General features: G+C 40.7%; 1 protein-coding gene across 4 annotated transcripts in view; it reads left to right on the forward strand.

The window, feature by feature from the left end:
* Nucleotides 1-14,016, forward strand: part of adck1 (aarF domain containing kinase 1) — a 37,195-nt gene that overhangs the window by 8,343 nt on the left and 14,836 nt on the right. For all 4 annotated transcript variants that reach the window (XM_053845387.1, XM_053845388.1, XM_053845389.1 and 1 more), the window contains 3 exons: nucleotides 4,944-5,147; nucleotides 12,363-12,521; nucleotides 12,799-12,957. In XM_053845387.1, coding sequence (XP_053701362.1) covers nucleotides 4,944-5,147; nucleotides 12,363-12,521; nucleotides 12,799-12,957 — 522 coding nt within the window. The remainder of the gene's footprint in view (nucleotides 1-4,943; nucleotides 5,148-12,362; nucleotides 12,522-12,798; nucleotides 12,958-14,016) is intronic.

The raw sequence follows: 14,016 nt of genomic DNA on the forward strand, positions 1-14,016 counted from the left end.
TTCGATAATGTTTTTAAATGTTTGTGTGAGCCTTCTTTTTTAATTCCATCCACTTGGTGGTAAACAATTAACTCTTAAAAAAAATGAATGGGATATTGACCATAAAGCCATTATTTAACTTTGCAGTTCATCTTACAAGCTTGAGCTCAGGTAAAGCGGGTTAGATGCTAGTCCCAGCTTCCTCTTGGGTCAACATCATTCTGCCATATTCTGTGTGTGTTCTTCAGCTGCTCTAATATCTGAGTGAGAGAAGGCAGCAGCAGTGGCTCTATAATACAGCTAAAGCTTACGCGTCTGCTCAGCTTTACCTGATAACAGCCATACTTATGCTTACCTTGTTGTTGCTCGTGGACTGTGTTGAGATAAATGACATAGTGGGAGCAGCCACAGACTACATGACAAATCCACACTGTCTGTATCATCGTAAATGCTGGAGGATTTAGGTCGAATGGCTTTTGTTGTTTCCCACTCTTCCCTGTTTTGATACACGTGGACGAGGCCCTCTGTTATACAGGCTTCCATCTGAACAGACAACGCCGCCCTGCTGGCCTCCTCTTCCTGTGGCAGGCAACCAGATGAGCCTCAGCGTGCTGCGTAACAAGCTAATCATGAGCGTCCAAACAATAAATAGGCGTCGTTCACAGTCCACTAATCCTGATCATTTCGGCCTGGTCTGGCAATGAAAATCAATTACTTAAGCGTTTTGCTGTGTGAGGAGCAGCTGCACACCAGCGTACTCACCTCTGACTGGGGCTTCACAATCAGACTTCATTATTTATCTATTGTTGTGCACTCAGACCACACATTATCCCCATGTCCGCAGACAAACACAAGTATATCTTTTTGTACTGCACTGACAAATTGCTGTTATTGTCTTCATCTCAGCTGATGTTCCACACAGGTCTGTGTGTGTGCAGAGTGTGCTGCGGCAGCATTGTTCAACATAATGGACAGAGTACAAATAGGAGACCATTTGCATTTATTAAAATGGAGCTGTGGGTGTTCTGTGTATTTCATCAAATTATTTTCCTCATCAAAATGAGGATGCATAAAACTGGGGAAATAATTAAAATACAATTTGATTCTTTTCTTTATGTTTTGGGGGAATACTGTTATTGCAAGAAAGAGGATATATATATATATGTGTATATATATCTGCCTCTTTCTTGTATATGTGTCATTTATTATTATTAAAAAAAATGTATATTTCATTTTATTCATTCTCTCCTTTGCTATTATGATCATTGTATTTTTACATGTGACAGAAGGGGTTGAATATTTCACAGTATTGCCATAGTTTTATTCTCATTATTATTCTTATTCTACAACGTAAAGACAGACCTTAATGAAGGACCACTCGCAGTAGTTACAAGCTCTTTCATCTCGGACTGTCATTTGGCCGGCCAAAATATATTGCCATATGTTGGCTTGTTTGAGCTGCTGCTACCAGTGTGTGTGAATTCGGTGCTGGTTCCGTTCATTTTTTTTCTGTTTATGTTGCCCATAATTGGACAAAATGCATGCTGAATGGAGTTCGAGCTTCACAGACAACGTGAGAACATTGCTCTTCAGATTCTCTTAGCTTTATCAGAGGACTCAGTACTTACTTTTAAATCTTCCCTTTCACACTTACTGTTCATCATCCACAAGATGTCTGTGCAAATAATCCAATAATCCACTGCTTTTTGCAATTAGCATGTGAAAATGTGTCCCACATTGACTGATATTAAACATTGTTTAGTAGCATGCTGAGACCAATGCAATGTCTCCTGCAGAATAGACCATCGGCTTCTTTGTTTTCTTCACTTGAATAAAAGTACTTGCTGGCATACAATGGTTCTGGGAAGGAGAGCCCGCATTGTACCTGTAAATAAAATTAAAATGAATTCTTGTCAAAAAATACTGATGAAAAGTGAAACCCTGTCTCACACAAAATTGTGTAGTACCAATGTTCGTCTCATTTCTAATTGCTTTCTACAGGCATTCCTTAGGTCATGTGACCAACGAAAAAACCTATTTTCTCTAATAATGGCATTCATGTCTGCATTTTAAAATAATCGTCAGCTATTGCTATTATTTTAAACAATTTTTATGGACAACTGCACACTTTATATTCATATTATCTGTCCAAGTTATGTATGCAATCTGTAGGGGTTTTTTTCTTTTTCATTTCACCCATTCTTTTGTGGAAATACTGCTTTCGCCGCTGTTGCCATGTTGACAACTACGGTTACAATCGCCAACGGACGGGAAGGAAGTGATGTCATGGACAGAGTGCTTTTTTTATTTATTTAGAATTCCTTTACATTTTAATGTATTTTGCTCATTTTCGACAACTTTTCCTCTGAAAAATTGACTGTATTTTGTTGTTACCCGTTTAGTTTACATTTTTCAGCCGAAACAAAAATGGGCATCCCATTTATCTTCTGTGGAAATATGATATTTTTAGAATGTGTGTGTGTGATGGCCAAACTACAGCTGCAAAAGGGTAGAGAATCTGCAAATTTCTCTCATATTCTGCGAAATTTCCTGGTGGAAACACCCTTTTCATGTAACCCAGTGTGATGACACTACAAGTAGGGCATTATACAGGCACTAATCGGACATTCAGGGCGTCCTGCTTTGAAAAACTGGGCATCCATTTTTTCATGTTTTGCAGTTCAGCATGTCCCCAGGGCGCCCAGGTACCCTCCGAGCTAAAAGCCTGTGTGGTAGGCAAAAGGAAGCCTTACTCAAGTTCAGGGATGAGCTGTAACATTTTACAATGGTTTGGGGTTTACAAAAAAAATAATATTTTGGTGCACTATGATTCCTCAAAAATGTATTTTGACCTCAGCTTAATACTTATGGTAGGTGTATAACTGAGCCCATGTATAGTAATTGCAACAATAACTATATAATTATGGTATGAGTACACCTTTCAGGATAGTAAAACTGTGTCAGGTTTGTTTAAATCTTCTTGTGCTTTCACACACACACTTCTGGTCTTCAAGGCCATTTCTTTCAGCGGATTGAATTGCATGGAAGAGATTGATTAGATCCTGAGTCGTTGGTCATCGACTCACCCAGGTCATCACACATTGCTGTTGTAGTTCTTCTGCAGTAATCAGCCGGCTTTGCCCTGTAGAGGCAAGCTTGCAGCATGACTCTGACATCACCATGGCAATGCTGAGCTCTGTACGATTGGCCAACACTGGCCACCGCCCACCGTCTTCATGCACCTTTGTTGTCCAATCAGAGGTGAAAAAGACACATGTTAATTCATGGTACAACCGAGGGAGAAGAATGTCTCGAGATATCATCTCCACTTATTTTCTTCACACAGTACTGTAGGAGAGGGCCGTAAATGAAAGGCTCGACGGCTACATTTGTAGCTGCACAGGGGAAAAGTGAAGCGTGTTGTGGGTAAGACAGAAAATGGATTTATAGAATAACAGAATGTAGTATAAAAGAATAGCACATGGTAAAAAGGAAGAGTTAGAAAATACGACTTCAGATAGGCTCGTGAGTATAATAATAATAATAATAATAATAATAATAATGGTTTATGTTCACAAATTGTGCAGCAGTGCGTTTAATTTTTTTCCCTTATTGCTCTAATTCGCACTTGCCATTACAACAGGAATAAGATGTAGACCTTATCTTTTTTATTTATTTAATGTTTTTAGTTTATTCTAGCTGCCAGTCTCTCTCTCGCTACTTTCAGGGTAGGCATTGAATGTTATACATTTGAGTAGCTCAGACATTGTCAAATGTCACTTTACAGCCAAAGTGTATTGAGATAGGAAGTTAAAACCATGTCATTTGTTGCTGGTGAAGAAACCTATTTAATATTTATATTTATTCACTTGATTTTTGCCAGTGTTAACTGAAAGAGCCGCTTTCTATGAAAGTACTTGTGACATGTCATGTTTGGCTTGGATTTGACTTTGCACTCACTTTGTGGAAAACATAAGAGTATAGATATTGCATTTAGCCTTTTGGTCCATATTGCCCAAGTCCTGACCAAGTGCCATTCATATACATCCAGTGATTTTAGGGATACATCCTGACTAGATCACGGTGTCTCTTGATGAAGTGGTGCATTGAACCACTCTCGGCCAGGCCCAGCTCCTATGCAGTGAAAACTCATTATGGCTGCTTGCTCCAGTGCAAACAGTATCTTCCCAATGCTTGTCACCATACCACACGATGGTTGTAACATGGAGTGAAATGTAGCTTGTGAGCTTAAGTTAATATTTAAAATGACATAAAAACTGAAAGACGTGTTTTCCCCAACGCTTCTAAATTTTGGGTTTATTAAATTTTGTACATGGCCAATTAAAATGGAAGAGAGGAGTCTGAAGACAGCATGTGATCATAGACCACTAAAAGCTGCGACAATATTTCAGTGCGCAGTGGGGGCTGCAGAGGTTAAGGGGAGCTAATTTCACGCCTTTTTATTTGCCCTGGTCTCCTGAGAGCAGCTTTCCATAAGCATCACTGCAAGCTGTTTCAGATGGGTTCAAGGGGAGTGGTATAGTGATTCAGGCAAGTGGTAAGAAACAAAACACACACACAAAATTATTTGCTTATATATGCTATTTCTAATACTGAATCTTTTATTGGAGAAGAATTTAACATCACTTGACTCGCCCCCAAATAGTATTTTTGCTTTGTTTACTAAATAACCGAGGCTTGTCAGTAAGAGCACCATATTTTGCAGAAAATATGATTAAAATGAAAGAAGAACAATTGAATTGTCACAGCAACTGATATTATTAGGAGTGTACAGGATGTTGTTTGAATGACAGGAGATCACTAGCCTTCTGCACTGTTTTATGAAGAACTGCTTTACATTTGTTGCATTTGTTCATGCATGCCTTTCTTGATGAATCATCTGAAACACATCCCTTTGTACATGTTTCCCTGCTCAACTCTCCTGCCATTTTTTGGACCTACAGGTGCATCGGCGTTCCGCCGAGCGACTCCGAGACTTATGCTGTGCAAACAGAGGAACCTTCATTAAAGTGGGACAGCACATTGGCGCTCTTGACTACTTGCTCCCAGAAGAGTACACGTCCACTCTCAAGGTTCTCCACAGCAAGGCTCCTCAGAGCAGCATGGAGGAGATCCAGCAGGTCATCAGAGAGGACCTGGGCAAAGAGGTGAGACAGCTGTACAAATAGACATATATATCTATATATATATATATATTGGTACACACACCCACACACTTACACCACTATAATTGTGGGGACTTTTCATTGACTTTCATTCTTTCCCTAGCCTCTTACCCTAAACCATGGATGGTTAGGTTGGCTAAACTTAACCAGGACTCTGAACTAAACTTAAACCCAATTAGAATGACCTTGTTATTTTAAAAGAAACCTGTTGGTTATTGTTTAAGTGAAAATGTGACATCATTGTCACATCATTTCTGCACACAAAACAAAACCAGGATACCAGCAGGCCCCTCACTTTGTTTTGTCCACAATAACAATTATATCACGATAGAGTGATTCATTATTGATATAGCGCAAAAAAAATCATCCACGATACATCACAATATTTGTGTCTCATAATAGATTAAACCCAGTTATAATGACCCCATTATTTTGAAAGATTATTTGTTAAAGTGATTTTTTTTTTTTTGCTGAATGCATAGAAAAAAGGTGAGATTTATAGTGTTTAAATGATCTGCAGTGACTTAACATGTCTTATTTCTTGGACATTCATGTTTACAGTTCCAATAAAGAGAGAAGTGTGGTGTTATTCTGTACTTTTTAGTTCCTGTGAGCTGCAGAGAAAGGTCAAACATAACATTTTCTCTTGAGTTCTCTTCAGAACGGAGCTGTCCTCCTAATGCCGCTGTTAATGCTGGTGTTTGTGCAGAGGGTGCAGTTGGCTTTGACTGGTTACTTTGACAAGGCTTTCAGGGGCTCCAAGTGGTAATCGTTTTTCAGTGCACACACCATACACTGGACTGGTCTGTTCAGCCTATGTCATTCTGGCACATGCATGTGAGGTGTAGACGCCAAGTAAACAAGTGAAACATAAGTTATAGTTGATAATATGGTTCTCAAAATGCTGTAAACAATGGTAGCTGGTGAAAGTGTAAAACGTTTTTTTTGCTCTACATTCGCACTGCACACTTTTTTCCCTCCTTTTTTGACAACTCATCACGAAGGTTATTTTCAGTAGCACCTATTTTGGGTATCTGAGTATAAGTTGCTAGAATCACCTCACCTGCAAAAGTGACAAGTTGTTGTACAAGGACAGCATACAGCATTTCCAAATAGGTATATTAAATGATACATTGTCCAGTTTTTCTATAACTATGGATGGGAATTGATAAAATTCTAACTATTCTGATTCCATTTTTAATGATACTGCTGAACAATGCTAGTCTCTATTGATTCTTAAGGAGAAACAGGTCAATTAGTACAATACCTTATTACTAAAACATATTTTGAATTTCTTGAATGGTTTACCATGTTGCACTAATCACAAGGAAACCTGAAAAACTGAGATCAAAATGCTTCAAGTGGATTGAAGTGGAGTGAAGACAGGCATCTGTCATGCAGCGTTCATGTGTGGGCATCAGAAGTCAAACCGTCTGAACTAGAACGTGTATTAACCCTGTCAAAACAAGCTGACAGGGAGCTTCTTTAAAACTGAGCTCTTTATTGATTCTGTTTGAAAACATCAGTGTACATATATATATATATATATATATATATATATATATATATATATATATATATATAACATTTAATTTGTCTGGTCATTATGCTTAAAAAGTCTTATTTAAATAACAATATAGACATGGCATTAAAAATGTGGCTCACTGTGAGCTCCCTTGTTCGGTTCTGGTCATTAAAAAGAGTAGGACACTGTTTCCTGAGGAGAGTGACTAAGGACACTAACTGGTCGTTGTACAACTCTGACGTGTGTGATATTATTGAAGAACAATCAGTGTCCTCTGACAACAGCAAGAGTCAACACCATGTTGACCGACATGCAAGAATGAGGGTGTCCGCTCTTATACCACAACGTCCAAGAGGTTTGGTCGTCACATCATTCTTGCAAACAAAATGCAGACCGTAATACGTGTGGTTTCAAGTGGATGAAAGTGAAATGAACTTCCACTTATTGACAAAGGTTAAAATGTGAGTCATCCTTAATATCTGACTGCACATCATTTCCCTTAAGAGCAGGAAATTGCTGATGAGCTTCATGATTAAAAAAATCATCTGGTGAAATTAGTATAGCGGGATGTTAAAAATCTGAGCATACAAGCATTAAAGATCTGCCATGATTATTGCTGATACAGCAGCTGGAGTTCTTCCTCTTGTTTTACAGGATGCGATTTAGCATGAAAAGAGGGTAATTTCAACTGCAGATGCGACAAAGCATGATGTGAAAGCATCTACTCCGCCTTCCTTTTTGGAGTGTTGGGAGAAGAAGTGAGCCTGATGAGCACGGGCGAAGCTTTAGCTTTGCATCCGTTGATGTTTGTGTAGCATATCTGTCTCCTTGTATATCACATAAAATTACCATTTTCAGTCATTTTGGAACCCGATTGTGTCAGTCTTGTTTAGTAGCTCATTGAAAGACAAGCACCTGCACTGTAATCTGTACTTTCTTCATGTTTTGTCCCTCATTCAGTTGAAATTTGTACATAATCTTGCCATGTCACATCACAGGCCCGGCCCATCCTTAATCTTTAATTTCATTTAATCTATTCACCCATATTTGGTGATATTGTTCTGCGCACCGACAATTGACACACCTGATCAAGTTGCATCCAGAGTATTCTTCGGATGAGCATGTCTGGTTCCATGAATCATTCAGTCTGGAAATTGTTCATGGTGGTGAGTGTGAGTTTCATAAAGCAGCTGTCAATGTTGACTCACTCACTGACAACACCATGGCTGTGGCAGCAGAGGTCCTGCTACGGGTGTGTCTCATCTCCAACAACAACATGATAAATTGGTCAATTCTGGTTTGTTCTTCAATATTGCGCAACCATGATTCTCGAAGACAGATTTGTTTCTTGGCTGCAGAAGTTCACTGAGAAATGAGACACTAGGATAATGGCACAGATAACTCTTGTTCATCATACTTCCTTTTTGCTTCTAACTTCTATTCAGCCTGGCTCTTGGTAGGTGTCTAATGTACTATTTCTCTCTCCTCTTATTAGAACTTTCACTGTTGAATTTTTCACTCATTATTTCATCCAGGAGGATGTTTTTCTTCCACACACTCACAACCACATATACACTGCTCCCTGGACATCCTCTCCGGTCTCCTCTGGCTCTGCAATCATTACTGTGGTTTCCTCCAGCTGGGTCGGTGGCATCCTGCCAGCGGCCTAAGCGACCACATCCCCTCACTGACATAGACGTCGGAGTGTTGCCATCCTACTGCGAGGCCGGAGGCCCCGTTTTATTTGTGCCATAACTCATTTTAAGGGGTGAGGCTGACACTGTTCATCTATCCTCTGGGAGCAGAGCCCACATGCATAAATTAGCATGTTCATTAAGTGCTAAGATTTACATTCAGTGCGAACCACATGGGCCAGATCAGACTTTCTCCCTGAGCAATAGCAGCACAGTACCATGATGCAGCCTCACAACTGGAAGGTCTTGAATTACAATCCAACTCATGGCAACTTGGATTTGGAGCACACTGCTCTTCACTTTTGTGTGGTGATAGAATAATCTCCCTGCTTCTGCCTGGTTTCTTTCAGCACAGCTGTGACTGTGTATGTGCTCTACGGCTCTCTGTATGTTATGTTCCATGCAGTTTAATGGAGACCTTCCAGTGTTCCCTGCTACCGCTTTATGGTGGGATAGGTTCCACCCCCAGTGACTCATAAAGGGAGGAACAAAGGCAAGTCAGTATTTCAATAAGCCATTACTGAGTTTTAAGTATGTCAAGTCCTCATGTTTGGACTCTTGTGGTTGAAGACAATTTAATTCTATTTAGGATATTTGCATAATGAATAGCTGAGCTGAGGCCGCTGATGATCTTTCAGTGCTTAAATAATTCATGATTTGTAGATGGCTACTTTGAAAAGACTCATGTCGGGTCTCTACCAATCTAGGAACCAAAACTACTAGTGAATATGTCATTCATCCTAATGCTCAGGAAATATACAGCAAGACTGTGGACTGTGGAGTACTGTTAGAAGTTTAGTTCCATAGTACAGCTCACAGCTTACTTTCATGCCTTTTGCGTCCCATACCTTAGAAAAAAGGCAGCCTTCTGCAATGGATGTTGACGCATTGGCAGCACGACACGTGAAAAAAAAGACCAGGTTGAGGTTAGAGTAAGCTATGGGATGGCACTGCGTTCATTCTACGTTTAATAGCGTGATAAAGGCCTTCAAATGGTCTTTAAATCACATTGATACCGTACCTTCACTAAGGAGGAGAACCACGTAATAGCAACTGATATCCAATGTATTTCATTGAAGAGAACGTCAGCATTTCTCCCTGCCAACCACCGCCTCACGCATTCCTCAGCGTGATATACACTGTGCCTGTAGCTATATAGACCTAAAACATTTTTTTTCACTCTCTACCCCAGTACATGATGTGCCATGCACCCAGCATGATCCGCACCTCCCCACCTGGAACGATACAGAAAGAAAATGGAACATTCTGTGTTAAAGGCTGCATTTTTCGTCACTATAGGACGCAAAAGTCCACCTTCGCAACATCAATATATAATGCCATGGGATTGAGGATGTGTTGGTTTTGCACCACTTCACATTCTTATATATTTCAATTATTGTGTGAAAGTGGCACGCAAACGCAAAACGTGTTACAGATGTGTGCAAGTAGACCTCATTTTTATTGACTGGGCAGTTCATTTTCTAGAAAAAATACACGTATATACACGGGTGTCCAGGGTCCCTGAACTGCAAAGCAGGACGCCCTAAATGTCAGATTACTAGAGCCTGTATAATGCCTTACTCTAATGTGTTTCCGACCGTTTTGCAGCCATAGCCTGGCCATCACGGGCGCCATATTTGTTTACTGTCATAATCTCGCAGTTATCCACATCCGCATGAATCCGTGCAGTTGTTGATGGAAGGATTTTTTTTTGGCATGAAGCCCGCTCCTCACGCTCCTGCCCCGCTTCCCAGTGCCGTGCAGAAAACTGCTCTGGGGAGCAGTGCAGTGCTCTGCACGACACACAGCACTTATCAATGTAAGCAAAAAAAGCTTAACCATGATCCACCGTGTTTGGAAAACCATACACAGCTGATACAGTTGTATTCTTATATTGCATAACTATATAAAAGAATATGAACTGAACTGTATACACAATAGCTTGTAGTAAGGAAATTAATCATTATAAACTGTTTTTTTTTGTCGTTGAGTTCATTTGTTTATTTGAGTCTGAGGTCTGTTTTGGCCGTTTTTTGTTAACATCCACCAGCTCTGACTGTGGAATCCCAAAACGTTGGTGAGCGCCTTTTGGCATCCTCATCGCATGAGCCCACCACCTGAGAATCATCCCATGAGTCGGGTGCGCTGGTATATGAGTGGCAGTGGAGGGGGAGCACAGAAAGGTATATGAAAATAAAGGGAAGACTCTTTTGCCCCATGTGCTATTTGTGCTTTTTTAACTGTTTCAAACTTTCATATTGACAAAATATTGCCATAAACAAGCCAGACAGTCTTTTTCTGTAAACAGGCTAATATAAATGTGAAAGCAAGGCAGAGCTTCACCCCTGAGCTTGCTGCTACTAATGACTACAGGTCCCTTTGGGATCCTCTCTTTATCCTTTGAACCCACACACTTATTAGCTAGTGTGTGTATCTCTGCCATTGTGGGGATAGAGACAGAAGTTTGAGAGGTGGAGGGTTGCTCGTGTGGTTTTGGCACGGCAGAACAGGCATTGACAGACCTTTTATATTCACAGGCGCACGTGAAGAGAGCAATGCTTCAAAATTACTATTGATCCGGGCCATTTACTGTCTGACTGTATATTGCAGTGACTCAGAATTATCAGATCAGATCATGATGTTAATCTCTGTTTAAAAGAGTTCATTTGAAGCAATGACCACACGGTCACTGCTGGAGATTTAGAAATGTTCATAGCCTCGAGTAAATACTTGCTGCTGCTGTCGGACAGACTGTTGAGTAATACCGGTGCATTCAACGCTGGTACTTGATATACCTTTTTGCTGTCTGTCAGGCAGCTGCAAACATTGCTTTATCCCTTTTGCTGTTAGGCGGCAGCATTTTTTGTTATATACTTCCAACAATTCCAACTGGCTACAGCTGCTTTTGGGCGAGGGCCAGGGGAGACTCCAGCCTGTCCAGGATTCCTGCCTATCACAGGACAACCATTCACACGCACACACACACTCATTCCCATACCTTTAGATTATTGTTTTTCAAACTTTTTTAAGCCATAGCACACATTTTTCATTGAAAAAATCCCAAGGTACACCAGCAAAGGAAAAAGCGCAATTGTGCTTAGTTGAAAGTCCTGTAGAAAATCCTCAACTTTCTTCAGTGCTCAACTCTTTCTAGACAGCATCCTGACAGATTTCTACCACAAAATATTAGATACAACAATATGTTTTTTTTTATGGCTGTACTGTGTTAAGGTTGGCATGCGATTGTTATTGACCTTCTTTTGCATTGTTTCAGTCTACTTAGATGTAGTTCCAGACAATTCTTTAACATTCTCTGCCTCAGCTTGTTTCGTAACTATTTTTTCTCTCTTCGCATTTTGGAGCGCAAAATTTGATAGTCGAAGTGAAACGTCATGTTAGCCGTTACATCTGTTGGCTCTGCAGTGCATACAGTCTTTGGCATCACGGAATCACAGACTAGGAACACTCCATCATTCTGTCCTGATGGTATGTGGTGAAGTTAGAGGCACATCAGGTTTAAAAACAACTCAAAGTTGTGAATTTGACCGGTTTCTTCGCTGTGAGAGTGTGTGGGAAGAGAAGTACCAAGTGCAGCGCAGCTGTGTCTGATGGATGGAGTCTCAACGCATCAGCATAGATCTATAGTGTATCGAAAGAATGTTATAGAATCCATGTAATCTGCTCACGTTGGTAGATCATTCACATGTTCTCATTGTTCAGCGCACCTGACAGTCTATCAGGGCACACTAGTGCGTTGCGGCACACCGGTTGAAAACAATAAATAAATAAAAAATAGAATAAAGGACACACAAATGTGTTTCATGGTTTCCCTGAGCACAGTTTTTCAACCTGTAGGTGGAGATGATCAGGATTGATGAGCTCACTCCCTGCTCCACACCCTTGTTCGCAATTGTCAACACTCGGCTGCCTCTCCACCTCACCCACTCCGCCCTCTCCACCTCTGTCTCTATTTCGCAGCTGTCAGAGTTGTTTGTCTCCTTTGAGAAGGAGCCCCAGGGTGCCGCCTCTTTAGCCCAGGTCCACAGGGCTGTGCTGCGTGATGGGCGGATGGTTGCAGTGAAGGTCCAGCACCCCAAGGTGCAGAAACAAAGCTCCAAAGACATTCTGGTTATGGAGGTGAGTGGCACCCCTTAATGGGAACTAGTTGGTTTTACTAGCTGAGAGAAGAGTTGGATTTAGACTTACTGCAGGGAAAGAAAATTCTACACAAATGTTATTAGTTGCACAATTTCAGATGTATTGAACGAGGAATTGAATCATTTTAAATGGTAGCTATAACACACAATTATCATTTTAAAATGTTCTGCAAAAACATTTTAATTGTTCTGACTAAATGTCTCACCGTAAGAAGGAAGGTGGTCCAAAATTCCCTCTCCAATGTTTGCTGTTTTAGGTTCTGCTGAAGGTGGTCCACCACCTCTTCCCAGACTTTGCCTTTATGTGGCTTGTGGAGGAGGCCAAGAAAAACATGCCATTGGAACTGGACTTCCTCAATGAAGGACGCAACGCAGAGAAAGTGGCTAACATGCTAGCCCACCTCCCCTTCCTGAAGGTAGACATTCATAATATGCATTCAAAAACCTGTGCATGGAACCCGCAAATGTTCTAGGGATTGATGATGGTGCATATATAAACCTCATCCTCTGCGCTAACCGACTTTGCTTTCAACGATTGGTCCTGGATCTGATCTCAGATTCTCTGAATTCTTCTGAAGCTGGTGTCCCTGGACTGTACACAATGATTTGACACAGTTTAGCTTTGTCCTGGTGGGGGGGTTTGTTTGCGTTCCAGATGTTGCGTTGGATGTAGGGCTGGGACGACGCATCGATGTCATCGATGACGTCGACACAAAAACTTCACGTCGATGCGTCGTCACTCAGAATCAAAAAATGGCGGTGGCGGTGGCCGCGGCAGCGCGTCGGGGGAGAAGAAAAGATCTCATAATAAGATGTCAAAAGTATGGGAGTAACGATTAGATGGTCTATGACCTGTGCAAAATAGAGATGACATGCCATAAAATCACTACCGCGCCTACCTACAGCACCTTAAGAGGAGGCACCCGGGAGCTGCTTGAGTGGAGAAGGCACCGTAAGTTTTCAACTTTTTTTTTCTTTCCTTGTTTGCAACGATTAACCCCGTCATTCATCCAAACCGCACCACGTAACTTGTGCTCCATCCTCGCACACAGAGCACGTGACCACTTAAACACACAAACACCTCATTCCTCCTGAATCATTGAATGTGGAAAATAAGTGGACATGAACAGCAGTCCCTCCTCAAAACCAACATGAAATGTTGTCGCTAGCAACCAGCTCCCATTATTAGCTGTCTTTTTTATACAAATCACATCTTTCTGTGAAAGCACGTCTTGTGGGCTGCACCTTCTCAGACAAGGAAGATGAGGAGAAGCTATATGGGGCTGCTGGATGAACACACCACGCTAAAGTTCCTTTTTTTAATTTTTTATTTCTTTGTCTGTCTTTTTTTTAAATACAACATTCATTGTTGTTTTCTAACTTTCAACTTTTAGGTTAAAGTATTATATTGTTATTATCATTATTATTATTATACTTTATTGACATGGGCAGATCATTTAGAAATATATATTTTA

Source organism: Synchiropus splendidus, chromosome 16 (genome assembly GCF_027744825.2).
Source record: "Synchiropus splendidus isolate RoL2022-P1 chromosome 16, RoL_Sspl_1.0, whole genome shotgun sequence".
NCBI classification, from domain to species: Eukaryota; Metazoa; Chordata; class Actinopteri; order Syngnathiformes; family Callionymidae; genus Synchiropus; species Synchiropus splendidus.